At 49.1% G+C, this 20,092-nt stretch overlaps 1 protein-coding gene across 4 annotated transcripts in view; it reads left to right on the top strand.

Annotated features, from left to right (window-relative positions):
• The window catches only part of COL5A1 (collagen type V alpha 1 chain), a 134,411-nt gene that overhangs the window by 35,529 nt on the left and 78,790 nt on the right, over nt 1-20,092 (top strand). For 3 of the 4 annotated variants that reach the window (XM_032130510.1, XM_032130511.1, XM_032130512.1), the window contains exons 3-4: nt 96-309; nt 890-1,052. In XM_032130510.1, the coding sequence (XP_031986401.1) occupies nt 96-309; nt 890-1,052 (377 nt within the window). The remainder of the gene's footprint in view (nt 1-95; nt 310-889; nt 1,053-20,092) is intronic. The other variant, XM_032130513.1, reaches the window with a different exon arrangement.

Raw genomic sequence — 20,092 nt, 5'->3', positions numbered from 1 at the left:
TATAAATTTTGAGGGCTGCTGATGTTGCAGACTGTTCGTGTAGGGATTGATTTTTTTGAGGAAGCCTCACTAACCTCTTTGCTTTTCCACTCCAGCTTCCCCCTTCCCAGAGGACTTCTCCATTCTAACCACTGTAAAAGCGAAGAAAGGAGGTCAGTCCTTCTTGATCTCAATTTACAATGAGCAAGGGATCCAGCAAATTGGTGTGGAGTTGGGTAGATCTCCTGTATTCCTGTATGAAGACCATACAGGAAAGCCAGGCCCAGAAGACTATCCTCTCTTTAGAGGCATTAACCTAGCAGATGGCAAGTAAGTGACATTTTGTGCACCAAGGAAAAAACAGTTCGTTGTTTGTATGGATGCCAGCATGTTGAACGTTGTGTAAAAGAGGAGTCATGCCTGTAGAAATGTGTTTGCACACCCCTGGCTGCTGACAGGTGCCCCAGTCTGTCATTTTGGCCTTCAGTGGATTCATTTGACATCTGTAAGAATTGTAAATGAGCAATCAGTGCCGCTGTCTGGTACTTGTGGGGATAGGAACATTGATTTTGCTGCGAAGGGCCTTAAAAATAAATCAGTTGGTCGTGCAAAACCCACGCTGAGGCTTGTGCAGGGCTTAAAAAGAGGGTGGAAAAGGGAGTCATCTGTGTGGTGTTTATCCCTGCTTCTTGCTGAAGCCAGAACTGGCCCTCTCCTGCCTGACTTGGAGGGATGAAAGCTGTCACTCAGCATTTCTCTTGCCAGTGAACCCTTTAGGCTCACCTCAAAGAGGATTTCCACGAAGGTTTGCAGAACGTCAGTCCCTGAAAGTTCATTTTTGTACAATCATTGCCTTGTTCTGCAAAGCCCAGGGCTCTGCCTGACCCTTCTGCGGGCTGTGTTCTCACAGGTGGCACCGAGTGGCTCTGAGTGTGCAGAAGAAAAACGTCACCTTGGTTCTGGACTGTAAAAAGAAAATCACCAAGTTCCTGGACCGGAGCGAGCATCCCATCATCGATGTCAATGGCATCATCGTGTTCGGCACCAGGATATTGGATGAGGAGGTCTTTGAGGTGAGCCATGGCAAAGAGCAGCTCTGGAGGTGTTCCACGGGGATGATGAGAGACTTCCAGCTCATTTTTGACATTTTTGTTGGGGTTTTGCATAGCAGAACGCTGTTGTTTGTAATTCTGAAGTTTTTATTATGACTTTTCGCAGTAAGGATGAAAACTGGGGGCCGGGTGACCTTGTTGGAGAGAGCTCCTCTGGTTCTCTGGTTTCAAGGCCTTGCTGGGGTTCTAGCCCCTCTCTGCACTGGGATTTTGTAGCTCTTGGCACATTTAGCCTGGGAAGGGCTAAATGAAGTGAATGAAGGTTTTCATTCATTGCCGTGCTGGGATTTAGAGCTGCAGGGGCAGCGAATGAAGGCTGAGGGAAGCAGCTCCCCCCCAAGTCCCAGTTCACTCTTGGGCTGTAGGAATTTGCTCTTTTTCCACACATTGGCCATGGATTCCTGGTTCTTTTGCTCCATGACACGAGGGGACTCTCCTTGACAGCTTGGGTGGCAGTCCTGTCACCTCCCACACTCTGCTTCCAAAGGCAAAGCAAAATCCTGAGGGGTGGGCTGTTCCCATGAGCTCCTGTGATGGAAGCAGAGAGGCAGAGCATTATTTATAGACAAGGTACAGATGGGAGAAGCTTTTTCCCACTGTTCAGCAGCTTGTTTAATGTATGCATTTCCCTGGCAAAATCAACTTCTGTGCTCTGCTGCACTTGTGAGACTTTCCTGGGGATGACAATCCCGTTCCTGATCTTTCTTGTGAGCTGGAATTGCTTCCTAAAATCACCACCGAGTGCAACGGGGTGTAAACCAAGCCCTATCGATCTCCAGCTCCTTATTTTTATGGAATTTAAGTGAAGGAAGAGCTGGGTCTCCAGGGTCCCTCCAGCCCAGCAGAGGGATGGGGAATATCTCCTATCCATGGCTAATTAGAGCCATAGCAAAGCCAGATCTTGTCTGCATTTTGCTGCCACTCAGAGGGAAAGTTCCAGTCTGTTTAATATTACCAACATCTGGGAGCTGGCCTGCTGTAAACAGAGCAGGAATGCATGGGCTGAATATTTCTGCCAAAGTCCCAGTTACAGAGGGAGGGCTGGGTCTCAAAATTGTATTAAATTAAGAGACGTTCCCTGGGAAGTCGAACAATTAAAATGGAAAGTAAAAGCTGGGTTTAGTGGGTACTGGAGTGTCTTCTGCAAGTGTTGGACGTTCTGCCAAATATTTCAGCATTGGATGCTGTGTTTTGAGCTGTTACATGAAGGGGTGAGTTCTTCTCCAGCTCAGGTCCAGTAGATCCAGTTAAAGGAATTGGTATCACATCCAGGCTGGATGAAAAACGTGCACTTTGTAAAATAACAGGATTTCCATAGCTGCCCCTGAAATTTGGGGTATTCCCAGGTGGCCTTCAGGGCTCACCTGACTTTGGGACAGCTGATTCCTCTGCCAGGAAGGGAATTGAATCCAGGTGTTGATGGGTGGAAGTGCTCTCCCTGCTCCTCTTTTAGCCTTTTCCATGGCCACGGCTCCCTTGCTGAAAAGGCCTTAAACTCTGAGGGGCTGTGAGACCTCCTCAGTTTTGGGAGGGAAAGGATTCTCTTGCCTGTTCTGGCTCTAAGCTGCAGCTACAAGATCTTGCTGGCACTTATGAGAACTGGCTAATTAGAAAATACTCTTTTTTCTTTGTCTTACATGTACTGATATTATACAACATGGATAGAAACCCCCTCTAGTTCTGATCTTTATCCTTTATTTTTTTTGGTCACCCTCCTCACACAGTCCTCAAGACCCCAGCAGCTTTCACTGGGGTAGAATAGGTTTTCTGAAGGCAGTGGACTAGAACCTAATTTCCTTCATATCTCAGCAACTTCATTTCCTTTGCCTCTCCCCTTCTCCTTTCTGCGAGGCTAAGCAGAAACTGTGCAGGCAAAGCCTCAGAACAATGGGGAAAGGGTGTAAGCTGTGGAATTTATGAATTCCTGGAAAGCTGAGCTTTTCTGGAGCACATGCAGGAGATGAAGGTGCTGCTGTCCCCCAGGAGCTGCTCTGCAAAGCCCAGCTAACGAGGTTTTCTGCATCCATGGGTTTGCCAGGCTCTGATGAGTTTGTCACTTTTGCTGGAAATTAAAATAACCCAGTGAGGTGGGAGTGGGATTGGAGACAGCTCTGGGATTGGCTGTGTCTCAGCACAAGAGCTGTAAAGCAGTGGGAATTCACATCCTCCTTGTCAGGACTGAAACCAAACCAACCCCAAACACTTTTTGTTTTGCAAGTTGTAATTATTGAAGGGCTGGCCCTGGCTGGGGTTGTGAGGGGAGCAGCTCGAGAGCCCGGATGGGAACTTCCTCACTCATGTTCTGCTGGGGAAAAAAAAAATTAAAAAAATTTAAAAAGCCTGGCAGGAAAGGTTAGAGGAGTTTCAAAATATTACTCTAGCAAAACATTCTTCCAGTGGAAAAATGACTTCCTCTCATTAAAATTCAATTAGCTGGGAGGCTGTGTGGGTCTCTGTACGAGCACTGGGGAGGGTTGAAAAGGGGCCGAGCCCCGAGCCCAGGTTGTACAAGTTGAGTTTTGTGCTGGGTTTGTTGTTCAAAACAGGAGTTTTCAAACGGCAGGACGGGCTCTTGCAGGGTTGGGAAGTTGGGAAGTTTCAAGCTGTGCCTGGGTGAGACTGCAAAGGGATTTTTTTTTGCAGGGAGAGAGGGAAGGACAAAAATCCAGCCCGTGGTGGAGGATAAACACCTTCCCTGCTGCAGGCAGAGCTGTTCTGTGGTGCAGCAGCACTGGGGGAAGTCAAGACACGTCAATGTGCCTCAGTTTTAGAGGGAAAAGGTGCTCCTTTTAATGTGCTTTTCTTTAAACATGAATTAAAAACAAGTCCTGGTGGTTGAGTGTAGGAATGGAGAGAGGGGGAAGCTTGGGAAAGCTTTTTCTTTCACAGAAAAAAAAAGCATCTTCAGCCTGAAACCCAGGGAGACTTCCCAAAACACCCCAGTGATGCCCATTTTCTGCCCATGGGCTATCACAGGAGCCACCTCTCAGTGGTGGATCCCAGCAGGGAGCAGGGCAATCCCATAACCCACAGTTGGAGGATCTTTGTGTGGGGAAAGCGCTGCCCAAAGTCTGTGGTAGGGAAAGGTTTCCTTCTCTGGGCTGGATGGGGTGAACTTAACCCCATTTGTGGGGGAGGTTGGAGGCATCTCAGGTAAGAAGTTGGCTAAGAAATTTGGTTTGTGCAGTGAGGAGGGGCCCAGCCCTGGTTTTCTGCTCTGTGTTACTCCAGTGGTGGCCTGATGAGCAAAAGGAGCTTTGTTCAGACCTTGCTGTTGCCTTTTCCTCCTGGATTTCCCATTTTGCCTTCCGATTTGCCAGTCAGGGACTATCGTGTGCTGATAAAAGTCTTGTACAGCCCCTGGCTCCAGGGCTGGAGTTGGCATCATTAAATTGTGGTGTGGACATGAGTAAAAAATTGAGTAGGTTATGGCTAAACTGCTGAGGACAGCCTAGGAACAAGTGGCTGCTTTTGCTGCCGATTATTTTTGGTTCATCTGCGTAAAATTTTGCAGCGTTGTCCCACGAGTTAAGTGGGGTTTTGACCCTCTTGGTTCGCAGCAGTGCCTGGAGTGGCTGAAATGACTTTTCTCATGTGTGGAAAAGCTCAGAGCATGAATATATTGCTTTTTAAGGTCACTTCTGGCTCCTTTAGAGACAAGAGGAGGTTATTTTATGCAGCTGAGTGCCATAACTGTGTCTCAGTGGTGCAGTTGGTGCTGTAAAACCCAAAAAAGTGGATTCCTCTGATCTCAGCCACCTGTGGCCAGGAGGGGCTGACAAAAATTGTGCCAAAGCCCGTCCTGGGACGGGACACAGCGCCCTGGAGGATGCTGAAAGATGCTGCTTTTGATTCCCTCTCCTCCTTTGTGTTGTTTTGACTTTTTTTTGAAGACCACGAGTGAAATCAAGACATCAGAAATGGAGGGAAAACAATTTGGGATGAGCCAGAGAGGCCGGGCAGGGTGCCAGAGGTGCTCTTAGGGCTGCTGAGAGTTGCAAGGCACCACAGGACAAAGCAGGACAGACACATCAATGCTCCAGCCCAGACATTGGGGCCCTTCAGGTGCTCTTGGGGTTGAAATGCCTCCTCTCTTTTCATCTTGGGCCTTGTTTACACTTAAAAACCTCAATTATCCCTGCGCTTGATAATCCCAGATTTCATTTCACTCTCGTCAGGCCTTTCTCCTTCCCTTCCCATGCTCTTGGCTGTGCTGTTTTCATCTCTGGAAAGGGCTTTTAAAGTTTTGTAGGTTGTTCTACTCTGAGCTTGCAATGTTGGATCAAAAGCTTTTGCTTTAGTGGGAGGGGTAGAAATGAAGGCACCTTTTTATACATGTGGGTGCATTTTTAGGGTGGTTTTTGCTGTTTTTGAGGATGGAGAGGTTTCAGAGCCTTCTCTTGCAAGCAGATCTGTTGTAAACACATCAAACAACTCCAGGAGGAGATTGACTCTCTCTCTACTCCCAGGATTGATGTGCTGGGGTGCAGTGAACTTGGAGAATTTAAGTTGGATTTTTCTCAGCTCCCAGGGACAACCCATGGGAGCCTCAGGTCTAAATCCATGTCTAATTCACATTTAGACCAAATTTTGCCTCAGCACCTCTGTCTTGGCTGTTCCTGGTGGCAGGAAGGTCCTGTGCAAACATCAACAGCAGTGCCAAGGTATGGGGGGACACTTGTGATAGAGGAGAAGCAAGAAATTCCTCAATTCAGGAGGAATTTCTTCATGGAAAGGGTGCTCAGGCCTTGGGAAGGGGCTGCCCAGGGAGGTTTGGAGTCCCCGTCCCTGAAGGTGTCCAAGAAACCCCTGGACGTGGCACTCAGGGCCCTGGTTTGTGACAAGGTGGGGACCAGGCACAGCTTGGACTCGATCTTGGAGCCTTTTCCCACCTAAATAATCCTGGAATTCTGCAATCTTCAAACCAGCAGCATTCCAACAGCTCCCCTGAGCTCAGTGAGGCTCCTCATGAGCTCAGAGTTGGACCCATCACGTCCCACAGGATCTAGGCTCAGCCCAGAGGCTCGGGAAGGAACGGGAAAAGCTCAGATTTATGAAGTTGTTGTTAAACTTCAAAAAAATACATTTTTAAAAATTAGCGGGTTTTGACTAACCTGGATTTGTCTGTCAGGATGCACCACGGATCCATGTTCCCATTTCTTTTTCCCTGCCTTGGCAGGCTGCTTTCAGCAGGTAATTTACAGAGCTGGCTGCCTGCTCTGCTGGCCCTGCCAAATCTGATTTCACCTCCTTTGCTGCGGAGCCTTTCAGGGAGTGCACAGAGGGGATGTTTTACACCACCACCATATACCACGGTGTGAGAGGATGGAAAATAAAACCTCCTGAGCCAGCATTTAGGGATCTTTATTGAAGATGTCTGTAGCTTTCCCCAGTCTCCTAATAATTCTCCATTTGCTCGCTGCTTTTCTCGTCATTCCTTCTGCTTTGCCTTTTTTTAATTTTTTTTTTTTTTATTATTTTCCAAAGGATCCTCTTTAAAATGGTGCACTTGAGACATATGGATGAAATCACAGCTCTGGGCTCTTCCAGGAGAGCAGTGCTGCCTAGAAAATGTCTGCAATTACTGAGGATTACGCCTCTGGATGGGTTTGCAATTAACGGGGAGGTTTTTGGTGCCAGAGTCCAAGCGATGCAGTCGATCTGATCAAAAATGTGAAATTTGGCCCCATTTGGCAACTCCTCAACCACAGCATCACCTTACACAGGTGCCCAGGGACGTCATCTGGTTTTATCAGGGAGGAAGGGGCAGCACCTGGGCCAGAATAAGAATTGCAAACCAGCTTGTAAAAGTGACTCGGGGCTTTCATTTCCACCCCAAACTGGCGCTGGCTCCTCTGACCCCTCACTGCCAGGTGCCAGCGAGGAAAGTGAGAGCCTGGGTGGAAACATCAGCTGGATTGTTTGCATACACTCTGCTGCTGAAACTCTTGTTTTTCATTTAGATTCGCTGGGTAATTGCAGGTTCAGCCATCTGGCCTGCAGTCAAGCTTGGTGACTGGGTCAGGCTTGCCTGTAATGATGGAGTTCTGTTAGTCGTGATTACAAAATACCCTTTTTTTTATTATTATTTTTGGGTTGCTTTTTCCGTGGTTTTTTTGTTATTTTGTTTTGTTTGGGTTTGGTTTTTTTTTTTGGTTTGGTCAGTGGTAAATTCCATTTCATAAACTGCAAAAGCAACTGCATTGGCATGTGTGGCTAATTAGTGCAGTGTGCTGGTATCAAATGCCTGCGGGCCTTTGATAGCTTACAAAGCACTTTATTGTTCAAACAGATCATAAAAGAGCTTTTATTGATGTTTAAGACACTCCTGCAGTCTATCATTTATCTTCACAGAGTGCCAAGTGAAACATCAGCCTTAGGAAGCTGCGTGACCTCAGAGCTTCTTAGAGTTTGTCCAGATTTAAGGCCCAGTTCTAGGAGGACTCTGGTCTAGGCCCATGGCAGGGGTGGAAAAGATGAATTTTAATGTCCCTCCCAACACAAACCAGTCTGGAATTCCATGATTTGGGCAGTTTTTGGCCCAGGATGGCACTGCTGAGGATTTTGTTGGCAAAGGGTGGGAAATGCTGAGGAGATGGGGCACTTAGGCCTGAAAATCCAGGATTAATGCTCTCTGGGAATTCCTGGTGGAGGACATGGGACTTCATCCCTGTCTGAGGAGCCACTGACATCCTGCTGCTCCTGTTGCTGGGATGTGCCAGTGGAAAATCAACACTTTTTTTGTGATTATTCCTCCAAGAAGCAGTTGGTAGCCCGATGGTTGGGTACCAGGGGCTCCCGCAGGCGAGTTGGTTCGGGGGAGCGTTTTCCAGAGGGAACGGGCTGGGATGCTGAGGGGAAATTGGGATCTGCCATGAGTGGGGATGCTGCAGGACTCTCCATCCCTGCTGTTCTGGAGGGCACAGGCAGTTTGTGTCCCCTTTCCCTTGGCCTGGTGTCCCTCCTGCAAAAAAATCAGAGGAAAACCAAGCGATCTCTGGGAAGCAAAACTCATCCTTTGGGAGCAATTTCCATCCCCCACAGGCACTGTGGGATCTGGGGACCTGTGTCTGCTTGTTCCTGACATCCCCCTGGCAGAGTTCTCTGTTTAAATGCTGGCAGGCAGCAGCCTCAGGCTCGTTTGGGGTGATGGATGCTCCGAGGTGCAGGGTCATTACTCTTCCAGCCCTGGCTCCGTTTGGAGTTTGTTTCCCCCCTCCTTGGGCTCAATTTCTTCCATGGAAAGTCTGAGGAGCAGGAGGCTGATTGCTGAGCCCAGACAGGCTGATGTAATGCTGGAAACCTGCTCCTCTCTCCAGTGACATCATTCCAAGGTTTGCAGGGTTGGTGTGGACAGAGGGGGATCTGCAGGGACAAGGATGGAGTTTCAGGAGCAGAACAGGTACCACAAACGGATTTGGGAAGGAGCAGCAAATGGATATGTTTGGGAAAGATGATTTTCCTCAGCTTGAGCAGGGGGGAAGAGCCAAATCCTTGTGCTTTGGGGGAGAAGCTTCCAGCTGAACGTTTTTGGCAGCATCCCTGAGCAAGATGGAAAAGGGATTTTTGGGAGCGGAGCGTGACAGGGTGCCCTGGCCCAAATCAGGGCACGTTTCCCTTCCCTGCTCACTTGGGAACCTCGTTCTATGTGGGAGGTTATTCACCAATTAGTCCTGTTTGCCTAAAAGTGAATGTTTTGCAGCAGAAGCCTGTAAATAAGAAAAAATCCTCTTCTATTTGCAAAGGCAGGGATGGATTTGCATTGTTGCAGTGAATTTATAGGAAGTAAAGGCTCATCTGAGCCAAACCCTGGGAGTTGGAGGAAGAAGATGATGAGCACAAGGATGTGAAGCTGGTCAGGGTTTGTGTCCTTGTCAGCCTGGTGCTGCTCAAGCTGCTGTTTCTCTGAAATTTCAGCCTTTTTTGCTATTTTCCTGCCTTTTGCCACTTCTCTGAGGGAGGTTTTCCTGCACCAGGGCAGAGTAAAAACCCATCCCAACCTAAAAACCTCTGGGCTGACTCCGTGTTCACCCCCTTCCCTCGTCACTCAGGCCTGAACAAATGAAACACATGTTCCTCACACATGGTGAGGTCTTTCTATTCCTTTTTTTTCCCTTTTTCTCCTTTTTTTTTGAGGTAGTCTGGGCTGCCTGCCAAAACCCAAAGGAAAATCCAAGCCCACTCCAGACATCCCCAACGTGCAGGTGCAGTGCTCACTCTGACAGAGCTGAGCGGGCTTAAATGGAAATGTTCCCAACAAACACATCCCCCCGGGATGGGAGCTGGAAGAGGGGATTCCTAATGATTTGTGCAGAAGATTGGATGGGGATTGGGGTGTCTGGGAGTTTTCTATCCCCTGCAAGAACATGGAAAAAAAGTCCCTGAGCGTGGGCTCGTTGTTCTGCACACGCAGCCAGCGCTGGCTGGGGTTCAGGAGGTCAGACCTGCTTGGACAAACAGAGCTTTGGCCACTGCAGGGAGAAGTGTGGGGGAAATCGGTGCTGAATGTGACTTTTGGGCACTGTTCTCTGTTCTGGGATGGCTGCAAATGCTGCAGGGTTCTCCTGAGGCTTTGATGCCTCGCAGGAATGAATTTATCTGCAGGTTTTGTTTGCCCTTCTCCCAGCTTCAAGTTCAGAGCGGTGAAATCTGGTCTGGGGATGCTCAGGATGATGAAATCCGAGCTCTGGGGATGCTCAGAACGGTGAGATCTGAACTGTGGGGATGCTCAGAATGGTGGGATCCGAGCTGGGGATGCTCAGAATGGGGAAATCCGAGCTGGGGATGCAGAACCTCCACACTACATCCACTCCTGTTCCTTCATGGCTTTCCTTTGGAGAACCTCCTTTCTGGGATGAATTTCACAGCTGATTTTCAGGCCCCACGGTGCACAAACCCAGCTCCCTTCCTTGGGATGAAAATTTGGAGCACTATTCCATGGAACTATGCAGATTTTTATGCTTAAAAAAATCACAGAATATCCTGAGCTGGAAGGGACCCACCAAAGATTGTCCAAGTCCAACACCAGGGCAAGATTTTAATTTTTTTTTTAATGCTGAATTAGAGGTGGCAGATGCTGCATGGAATAAATGAAACGCAAATCATTTTTCACAGACAACTTGTAAAACCTCCTTGAACAAACACTTTGGGGTGTGAACATTAGCAAAGGACACATTTTAATTTCCCAGAGAAAGAGGGAGAAAGGTGTGTGGACGAGAGGTGTCACACCTATGTTTGCACACCAGCTCAGCTTTCCATCCCCAGCTCTTTCCCGAGCAGCCAGATTTCCAGGAATGGTGGGAATTAGCAACAGGAACCTGCACAAAGCCTCCTCCTCGGGTGGTCCCAGCAGGTCCGTGTTCTGTGGTTGGGTGATTGTCGCCAGCCAGATGCAGGGAAATACTTTTCCAACCAAAACTTGGTGTTAAGTTCAATTTTCTGAGTGTGTCAGCAGATCTCCCCGAGCCGAGGGGGGTAATCCCACTTCTATCCCAAGATAACTCTGGCAGCCAGGTCTATTTTCCCCCCATTGCCTTTAATCCATAAAACCTGGATTCTGTGTTCACCTCCTGGGGCAGAAAACATTCCAAGTGCTGATTAAAAGCCTCTGTGCATGCAAAACCCCCTTGATCTGATCCACCTCGGTGTGGAGGAAACCTCAGGGTGGATCTTGGGGGTGGAAATCCTGTCTGTGGGGCCGAGGAAACAGCAGCTCCACTTCCAGATTAATTGGGTGGTGAGGGAAAAAAATGGAGCAAAAAGCAAGGTTTGGGTACCTCAGGAGGCTCCAGCTGCTGTGGGATGGGAGCAGGGAGCCTTGATGTGCTCTGGAATTTAAGAGCCACCCTTTGGCACTGGGAATGAGCCCAGTTGGAACCGGATCCATCCCAAGGTCCCCTCCATCCCAAGACCTTCTGTGATCTCAGGGTTTCTTTCCTGCCCCCTCCCGTTCTGTACAAAGAGCAGCTGTTCCTCCAGTCCCTCTTGTTCACCACCTTCCCCAAATCCTCTCCTTCCCTTTGCATCCCCGACCTCCACCGTGGCCAAAGGTGGGAGTAAAACCCTCTGGATCTTTGGGACCAACACCTCCCAGGCAGATTCTGCGACCCTTTTTTTGCACTAAAACCCGAGCAAGTGCCTCCACTTTGGCTCAGTGAGTTCTCAGATGAGTAACTCAAGCCAAGAGCTTTGCTTTACTCCGTATTTTCCACTGTGAGAGAGACCCCCTCACAATCCACTGGCGTATCCATCCTCACGTGGGCAGCAGAATTCCTAATTTTCCAGAGATGAAAGGGAAATAAATCAACGTGAAAGCGGAGCCAGGGAACGGTGCAGAGGGGGAAGACACGAAGCAGCAGCTTTGTGCTGGGCTTGTAATGAGGGGGAATCTGTTTTTAAACTATCCGTGATGGTTCACACATATGTCATGGAAAAACAACTCCTCCAGGAAAAAGCCAGCCCTGGAGCTCTGGGTTATTGGGGGATTATTTGATTTGGATGGAGAGGGGAAACTTGGAACAGCAAGAGCAGGGCCTGGGTGAGGCGGTGACAGCAGGGGATGGGGTTTGGAGTGGGAGAAAGGCAGCACTGAAGGGAATGGTGAAGGAAATAGGGAATTGGAGCGTGTGGGCAGGTCTGCAGGAATGGGAAGCAAAGGGAAGGCCGGGCAGCCTCGAATTTGGGATTGCGTGGAGTTTTCGGAGACTGCGCCTCCTCTCCAAGGAAAACTCTTCAGTTTCCTATGGAAAAGCCTGGATAACAGGGCACTGCTCAGATCCTGGGCTGTGGATGGGGACACCAGCCTGGTTCTGGGGCTGTCTGAGCCTTTGTAAGGTGACAGCAGGACCTGGACGGTGGTGGCACAGCCTGAGGCTAGCCAGGCTGGCCTGGGCTACCTGGTGCTCAGAGAGCAGTGGAGGACAAGGGGAAACAGGGCCTTGGGTTTCTTCCAGGGACTCCTAATGAATGGGGTGAGGAAAATGGAGAAAATCTCTCTTTGAGCCTGTCCTGTGGAGCGCAGGGCAGTGAGCGTGAGCGTTATTCGGGGTACCCCGCACACAACACCAGGGCAGTTCTTTCAGAATTGCTTATGGCCCCATCCTCTCCCCATCCCAGCATTATTCACTGCCAGCTACAGGGCTGGCACGGCAGGGCACACAATGCCACCCATTCATTTTGCCCCATTCAGTTCACAGAGGCCTGGCCTGGGCTTTTGTGGGATTTTTCTTTTCCCTTTTCTTCATTTTGAAATTTCCACGCTGGACACTGAAGGTCAGGCTGACCCTCTCCTCCTTTATGTGAATGCCTTCCACAATGTGCTGGCCATGAGTTTTCCAGAGGGTCTGAATGAGGTTTTTGGGATGCTGTCCATGGGACTGAGCCTTGCTTGGCACATGGGACACTCGGGGTGGCTCTTGGGGACAGCACCGCCGTGTCACCCTGTCCCATTGCTTTGTCCTTGCATGGAAATTCCTTTTCCTGACTGTCATGATGAGGCTAAAATTGCAAAATCCCATTTTTAGGTGCTTCCTGAGTTATCCTGCTTAAGCATATCCAGGCAAGGAAACGTTTTGAGCAAGGATAAAGAGATTTTTTTTTGGTGAATAGTCTCGTTTGCTGCTTCAGAAGCATAATGTGACTTGATGCTTCAATTAGGGAACAAAACCACCCCGTGTGAGTGTACCTGAGCCAAATCAGCTCCTGTTGGAAAATAATGGGAAGGAACTGCTGGAAAAGATTCTGCTGAGGGGGTTTTTCACACTGGTGGTTTTGTGCAGGCTTTGGGATAGAGAATAACTTAAAGAAAGGGTAAAAAAACCCTGTGTTTGAATTCTGGAGAGGTGTCTGAGGGATAGATTTGGGGATTTTGAGGGATCTCTTGCTATGAAGTCCCTCTCAGGGGGTGAGATTAATGTTATAAACAGATGCAGGGTACCTTGATTAAAAAATACCTGAAAACTCACTTCTGAGCAGCTTTTAAAGCATTCCTTTCAAAGTTATCTTCTAGATTTCCACTAGGAATTTATCATCTGGAGGTGGAGAAGGAAAAAACAGCTGTTCAGGGACCACACTGTGAAGGTCTGGATGTAAAAGCAGTGACAACACAGCACATGGTGATTGTGGGGCCTCTATTCTTAGGGCCCAAGGCTGTAATTTGTGTGTAGAATGACATAAATGCTGATTTTGAGCTACCAAATGAGGAGTTTGAAGGCAGAAATCACAGAGTGCCAGGCTGCTGCGTGGTCATAGAGGGGAAAAAATAACTCCAAGGAGTGTTTGGAGAGGCAGGAATGATTCCAAGTGCGTTGTGCAGATGGAGCAGCCACTGGAAAGGCTCATCTGGGGTCACCTGGGTGGCAGTGCCAGCCCTGAATCTGCTGACAGGTATCCACAAACCCTTGGGCTCTGCTGTATCCCATGAAATCCCTCTGGAATCTGGCTTAGCTGAGGCCTGGACACACTCCCTTTCCTCCTCCATCTGTCTTGGGGCTGGAAAATTGAGGAGAACGGGGTTTTTTTTCCGTGTATAGGCACAAACCACTCATTTTGTGGTGCCTCAGCTCATCTTTTTCCAGCAGCTGTGGGAATTGGGAAGCTCAGAGATGCTCTGAGATTAGTCAGGCCTAGATTCCTTCTAATTTGTGTCTCGTGGTTGCCTCAGCTTCTGGTAGGGACATTAAAGGGGTGGTGGGGACATTAAAGAGCTGTTTTGTGCGTGCCTGGATCCGATCAGATGAGAGCTCACCACAGACAATGCTCTGGGATGATTTCTTTGCCTGAGCTGTCTGTTTCCATGACATTTATGGCAGTTTAATTACCCTGAGCCTCTTTTCCCTGTCACAAGTGATTGAAATCAGCCATCAGATGGAATAATTATTGGGATAGACGGACACACCTGCGGCTGCACGAAGGGATCACCCAGGGCTTGATTTTGGGGGGAAAGCAGCCAAAAAAATGCAGTGCTGTCCTAATGAATTCATTAGAGGAGAGAGCTTCCTCATGGCTGGCTTTAAACCTTCAGCTGGAATCGCTCCATGTGGCTTCTGGTGCCCACGAGGTGAATATTTAGGGATGAACAGTTGTAAACACAGAGTGGGTTGTTCCTTTGGTGAAGGTGTTTCCCTCTAGGAAATGCCTACAACAGCTCTACTCCAAGAATTTCCTCTGAGTAGGATCCTTGTAGGGAGAGATCCAGTCCTGCCTGAGCTCCTTGTGAGGGCTAAAAATGAGCTGGTTGTGACTGGAGGCCCCATGAAGACCCCACACAGGAGAGGTTTGCTGAGGACCTACCCCAGGTGTGACCTGAGCATCTGCCATTCCCTGGGACGTGCTGTGGCTGTGCCAAGCACACCCCAAACCTGCTTGCCTCTCCTTCCAGCACTTCTCAGAGCTGAGTTTGCTCCTTTTCAGTCCAAACTGGACGTGGGGAGCAGCGAGTCAGACTCTTTGCCGTGTTCATGGGAGTTTGGGAGCAGCCAAAGGAAACTGAGGTACTTTGGAAGGGTTCTCTGCAGTCAGGTTTTTTTACCTTTTTTTTTTCTCACTCTTCCCCTGAAATAGAAGGGGCACCTTTGCCCAGCAGCTCCAAACTAAGCCAGCAGAGGAGTTACTTCTTCCAGCCAAGCCTGGTTTGTGTCATGGGTTAATTAGATCCAAATTAGATCCAGTGCAAGGTTTCCATCCCAGGGCAGTGAGAACCTCTGGTGGCTCAGTCCCAGCTCCTGTCCTGCAGAAGTGACAGAAATCTTCCAGAAGTACCCAAACCTGGGTGGTTTTTCCTCTCTCAGTGGAGGAGCTGGTTGAGAAGATGTCTGTCACATGTACAAATATCCAGGCTTAGAGACCCAAAATCAGCCTCAGCCACGGGGTTGGGGCATTGCTGAGATCCCCCAGGGTTATCAGCACGCTCAGGGGACAGCCAGGTCTGGGACATTCATAAAGCCCCTCTGAAGGGGAACCCACCAAGCAGCTGCTGCCTTAGAGAGAAAACACCCACTTGAACGGGATGAAATCTGAGCTAGGAGCGGTGCAGTTTAATGGGAACCTGTGGTTCAGGTTCCTGGTTCTTCACACGTGTTTCTGATCCTCTGCTCGGAGCACACAGCTAAAAAAGAAAACGTTTAAAAGCGCTCCTTCTGCAAGTCTAAAGACTGGCTTTGCTCTCAAGTTTCGCTTTCCTATGGTGGGGTTGTCTCTTTCCTGGGGTGGAGAGAGGTGGGACTGTCAGGGGGGTTCTTCTTGTCTTTCTTTCTGTTCTTTGCCCTTTAAAGATCTGAGCTGGGCCATTATTTTTTTCCTCTTTGCAGAAGAGCTGCAGAAAGCTCTCCGATGATTTTTGCCTGTGTTAGCACAGTGCTTGGCCAGGCTGGGAAGAAGGAGGGACTATAAAGCAGCCTTTTGTCACAGCAGCCCCTCTCCCAGTCCACCCACCCTTCCAGACTGGGGCTGCAGGAGCCATTCAGTCCCATCCTGCTTTCCATGGCCAGAACTGATTGTTTTGCACCCAAAAATCCTGGGAGATAAATTGTGGTTTGTTTAACAGACATAAATATATAAAAATAGCCAGCAGAGTGGCTGAGCAGGTTGTTGATTTAAGGATATCTCTCTCTGGGTGTTTTCAGCAGCTCTTTGTATTTGCTTTTATGATTTTTTTTTTTTTTTTGCTTTGATTTATTTTTTGCTCTTTTTTCACCTTTTTTTTTCTTTTTTGCTTTTTTTGTTGCTTTTTTTGGCTTTAATTTTTTTTGCTTTTTTTTGGCTTTAATTTTTTTTGCTTTTTTTTGCTTCATTTTTTTTCACCTTTTTAGCTTTATTTTTTTGCTTTATTATTTTTGCTTTATTTTTTTCTTTATTATTTTTGCTTTTTTCCTTTTTTTGCCTTTTTTTTTTTCTTTATTATTTTTGGGGTGGTTTTTTTGCTTTTTTTTTTGGCTTTAATATTTTTTTAGCTATTTTTTTTTTTAAGGCACTTTGGCTGCTTTTTCCCTTTTATGCAGTCCCCACTGCTTGGCTGCTTTTCTCTGGATGTCCCTCTCCATCCCATAGAGGAGGTTGTGAGGTCGGTGAGGAGAAATGCAGACAAATCCAGTTTTAAGAAGGACCTGGCTGAGCAGGGAGCTTGACATGGAAGTGAAAACCCAAATCTTGCCAATATTTTGCCCCACAGGGCTGCAGTGGTGATGCCACCAAGCTCCAAGGGCTGGTGTCAGGTGGGAGGAAAACCAGAAGCCGAGGAATCATTTTTCCTCAGGGTGGGTCCTGCTCCCTGGTGGAATTCCTTGCAGGAAACACTAAAAAAGCCACTAAAAAACCACTTTTGTGCTCTGAAGGGGAGCACACAGCCCACGTGTGGTGGTTTGGAGGCCCAGACATGAGTCAGGGGACAGCTGGACACGTCCTCTGGCTGGGAGGGACCTGCCTGGCCCAGGATGCAGGGACAGGGCACTCCAACCACACTCCACTTTTCCCTGCTTGTGTTCCCAACCTTAAATCTTCCCATTTTCTGGAGGAAATCCCTGCTGTGGCTCTTGTGAAGCCTGGCTCTGTCCCCCCCATGCCAGGCTGAGTAGGACAGACATGCTGAGGGATGCTGTGCCCTTCCCAAAGTGCCTTTTCCAGCTTGGAAAACCAAAAAAAAACCTGGAGAAATGCACTGCTGGGATGGCCTTGCAGTAAATGCTTTGTAGGGTTGATGCTTTCTGTGCTCCTGCCAACACCGCCTTGTTTTCTGAGCTACCTCTGCCTCAAGGATTGTTTTGCTCCCTGCCCTGTGTCCCCAAAGTTCCTGGATCTTAATTAAATGACACGCTGCTGATTTGCCTGAGCTGGGGTTTTTTTCCCCACTGTTTTGGTAAATTTTCTGACAAAAACTCGCTCTCCAGGGTCTGGGCACCAGCAGAGAGCTGGGGAAGGCGGCCTGGCTGTGGAAGCAGCTCTCATTTCCAGATGGGGGTGGGGGGACCAGCAGCGCACGGTGTGCACGGAACGCTCCGTGCCAGCTCTGCAGCCCCTCGGGCAGGCAGGGCAAGGCTGGGTAAGGTGAAAGACAAAGCCCAAAGCAGCCCCAGAGCTTTTGGACATCTTCCCAGGGGTGATTGGATGTCTCTCTGAAAGGATGGAGGCCTCAGGTGTAGTGCTGGGGTTGAAGCAGTGTTGGCAGGGAAGGGTTGGGGAGCTGGGGCAGGGAGGACGAGGATGTTTGGGGAGTCTGGAGCTTGGCCTGGGCTTTTGCCCCATCAGTAAATGTCCATTTGAGCTTGGTCAGGCTTTTCTGTTCTCCCCAGGGCATCTCTGGTCGCTCCATGAGAAGCTGTGGGGCAGGAGGGGACACTGAGTGGAGCAGGGTGCAGAGGGCTGAGGAAAGGGGGAATTCAGAGCTGTTACAGGGACTGCAGAGAGCAAAGGGGTTTGGGGCTGTCAGGATTCAGTGAGCATTCCAGGGAAAGTGTCAGGAAGGAGCCAGCCATGATTAATGGGTTTGACAAACTCAGAAAGGCAAGAAAATCTTTGAGGGTGGGAAGCTGGAAGGTGGCTGGGTGCTGGAAAGCACTGCCATGTAAATAATCCATACTGAGGTGAATTCCGGGTGTGTTGTCTTTGGGAAGGAGCTCCGAGTTCACAGAAAAGGACTTTGGCACAAACTCTGCCTCCACAGCTGCTCAGAGGGTGCTTGGGGTTGTGCCTGGTGGGGAGTGTTTGCTCTAGGGCAGGGATTATTGACTGGGGGGGTTACCTGGGATTGGGGTGGGAGGTATCCACCTGGAAATGAACCTTGTGTTGGTGCTTCCTGCCCTGCCATGGAGTCCTTGACTGGTATTTGGGTGCTGGCACAGCGACAGCTCCTGCAGGAGAGTGTTCCAGAATTAGCAAAGCCATCTGGCTTTTGTTCTCCTCTGAGGGAATGGCTTGTCCTTCCCTTCCAGTCAGGAGTCCTTGCTAAACTGCTCCACAGTTGGATTTGGGATAGCACACGGACAGACTTACAGCATTCTGTGGGCTCTGCAAGCAGCCCTTTGCTCCAAAAAGCCTCTTAATTTTAAGGCATGAGTCTGAATTTAATTTTAAGCAACAGAAATAGGATTTGGTCTTGTGTAGGGGCAGGGCTGGGTGTTGGGGACAGCAGGGAGAAGTCCTAGGGTTCAGGGAAGGGGACAAGGAGGGGACCACACTTCCCTGCCCGATTCCTTCAAATCCAGCAGTCAGGACTAACAGCGAGTTCATGGATCCTCACACGATGGGAAATCGGGTTCCTCCCCAGGACTGTAAGATAGAAAGGGTGAGGAATTACCAGAGAGGTTCATTACCACCGAGCTGGAGGGCTGATTTTCCTCTTGCTGCTGTGGTCGGGGGAAGAGGCTCGTGGGCTGTGCAGGTCATTGCTGTGTTTGTGTTCTGCGAGGTCAGGGATGCTCTTGGCTGATCTGAGGCTGGGGGTGCAGGACTGGGCTGAGGCATTTCTTGGGGTCCCCACACGGAGATGCCATGAGAAACAGAAAGTTTGACCAGCTTTCAAGAGGGTTTGGAGCCATTTTTAGTTCTGGTGACTCTTCTCTCCCTGCTCTGCTTAATTAAACCTGGTTTTTCCAAAGAGGGCTGGGCAGAGGCTCCTCTCTTGAGTGCCCAAAGCAGCAGGAGCCAGAGGGGGAACAGCAGAGCAGCCCCATCCAACCCTGCAGCCCCTCTGAGCCGGATGGGGACACAAACATCCGGCTGGATTGAGCCAAACCACCAGGAATTTGTAGCTGAGTCACGGCTGTGCGCGAGTCAAGCCTCATTTATTTATTTATTTATTTATTTATTATTTAGCCAGACTTGCAACAATTTCCTTCCCATTTTGTAGTGCTGAAGCTCTGGGAGCCCAAAGGAGGCTCTTTAGGCACTGGGTGCTCTCTCTGTGGGGCCACTCCTGTGTGTGGCTGGCCAGGAGAGGGTTCAGGACACGGGGACAGGGACCGGGGGGGATGGTGAGGCTTTGTTTGCCCGTTTTGCTGCAGTTTTGCTGCTTTTCTGGAGCTGCTGTGTTTAAAGGAGGGACTCTGGGATGCTCTGAGCACTTCCAGCACCTCTGATTTTTGGGGTTTCCAGGCTGACAGAAATGGGGCCACGGGGATCCCTGTGTGTCTCCAACACCACTTCCACTCCAGGCTGGAGCCGGGCTGTGTCCACAGCAGTGAGAATCCATGGGAAGTGCTGGTGACAGGATTTATCAAGTGGAACATCTGAGGGCTGGCAGGCTGGCTCCAAGACAGGGATTAGGGGTTTTGGAGGCTCGCTGGGGCGTGGGATCTCTGAGCTTCCACTTCATCCTGGAGCCGCACTGAACCCTGCCACTCTTCATCCTCTGACTGGGTTTGGGGTTGTGGAGCCTGGGAGTTTGTCAGGATAAATCTGAGTGATTCCCAATAATTGTGAAGTTTTTATGTTACCATTGTTCACTCCGGGCCTGTGTTTATCCAGTTAAATGCAGGAGTTTCCAAAAGCACATCCAGCAGGATTTACTCTTTGGGATATTGAGTGTCTCAGACTTTTGGGGTGATGCCCTAACCCAAGAGCCCAGTGAATTATCAATGCACTGCAGTGGGAGCCCTGAAAATCCCAGGATTTAGGGAGCTGCTTCCAGTGCCAGATGAAGTCACTCATCATGATCCTCCTCTCCAGCTGTTTTTTTTTTCCTTGAACCACAACGATTCCTCCGAGTTCCTGAAGTTGATGTCATTGGAAGCGACGTGACATTTTTTGCACGCATATAGAATAAGTGTTAAAAAATGCTCCAGAAAGAGCTTTTCCAGCCTTGTCTGGGAGCTGGCTGGGGAGTTGAGTTGAACTGGTTTTGATGGAACTTAATCCATAACGCAAATGAGTCATCAGGCATAAATGGCTTCAGCAGAAATGTCAGGCAGATCCTTACTGCTCCTGAAAGTTAGCACTTCCATCTGTCTGGTGGAGCAAATAAAACCCTCACAGCTCTCAGTCCTTCTCACAAATGTGCTGTCCTGCCTCTT

This window comes from Corvus moneduloides, chromosome 21 (genome assembly GCF_009650955.1).
Source record: "Corvus moneduloides isolate bCorMon1 chromosome 21, bCorMon1.pri, whole genome shotgun sequence".
Lineage (NCBI taxonomy): Eukaryota > Metazoa > Chordata > Aves > Passeriformes > Corvidae > Corvus > Corvus moneduloides.
This window is presented reverse-complemented; position numbering and strand designations above follow the sequence as displayed.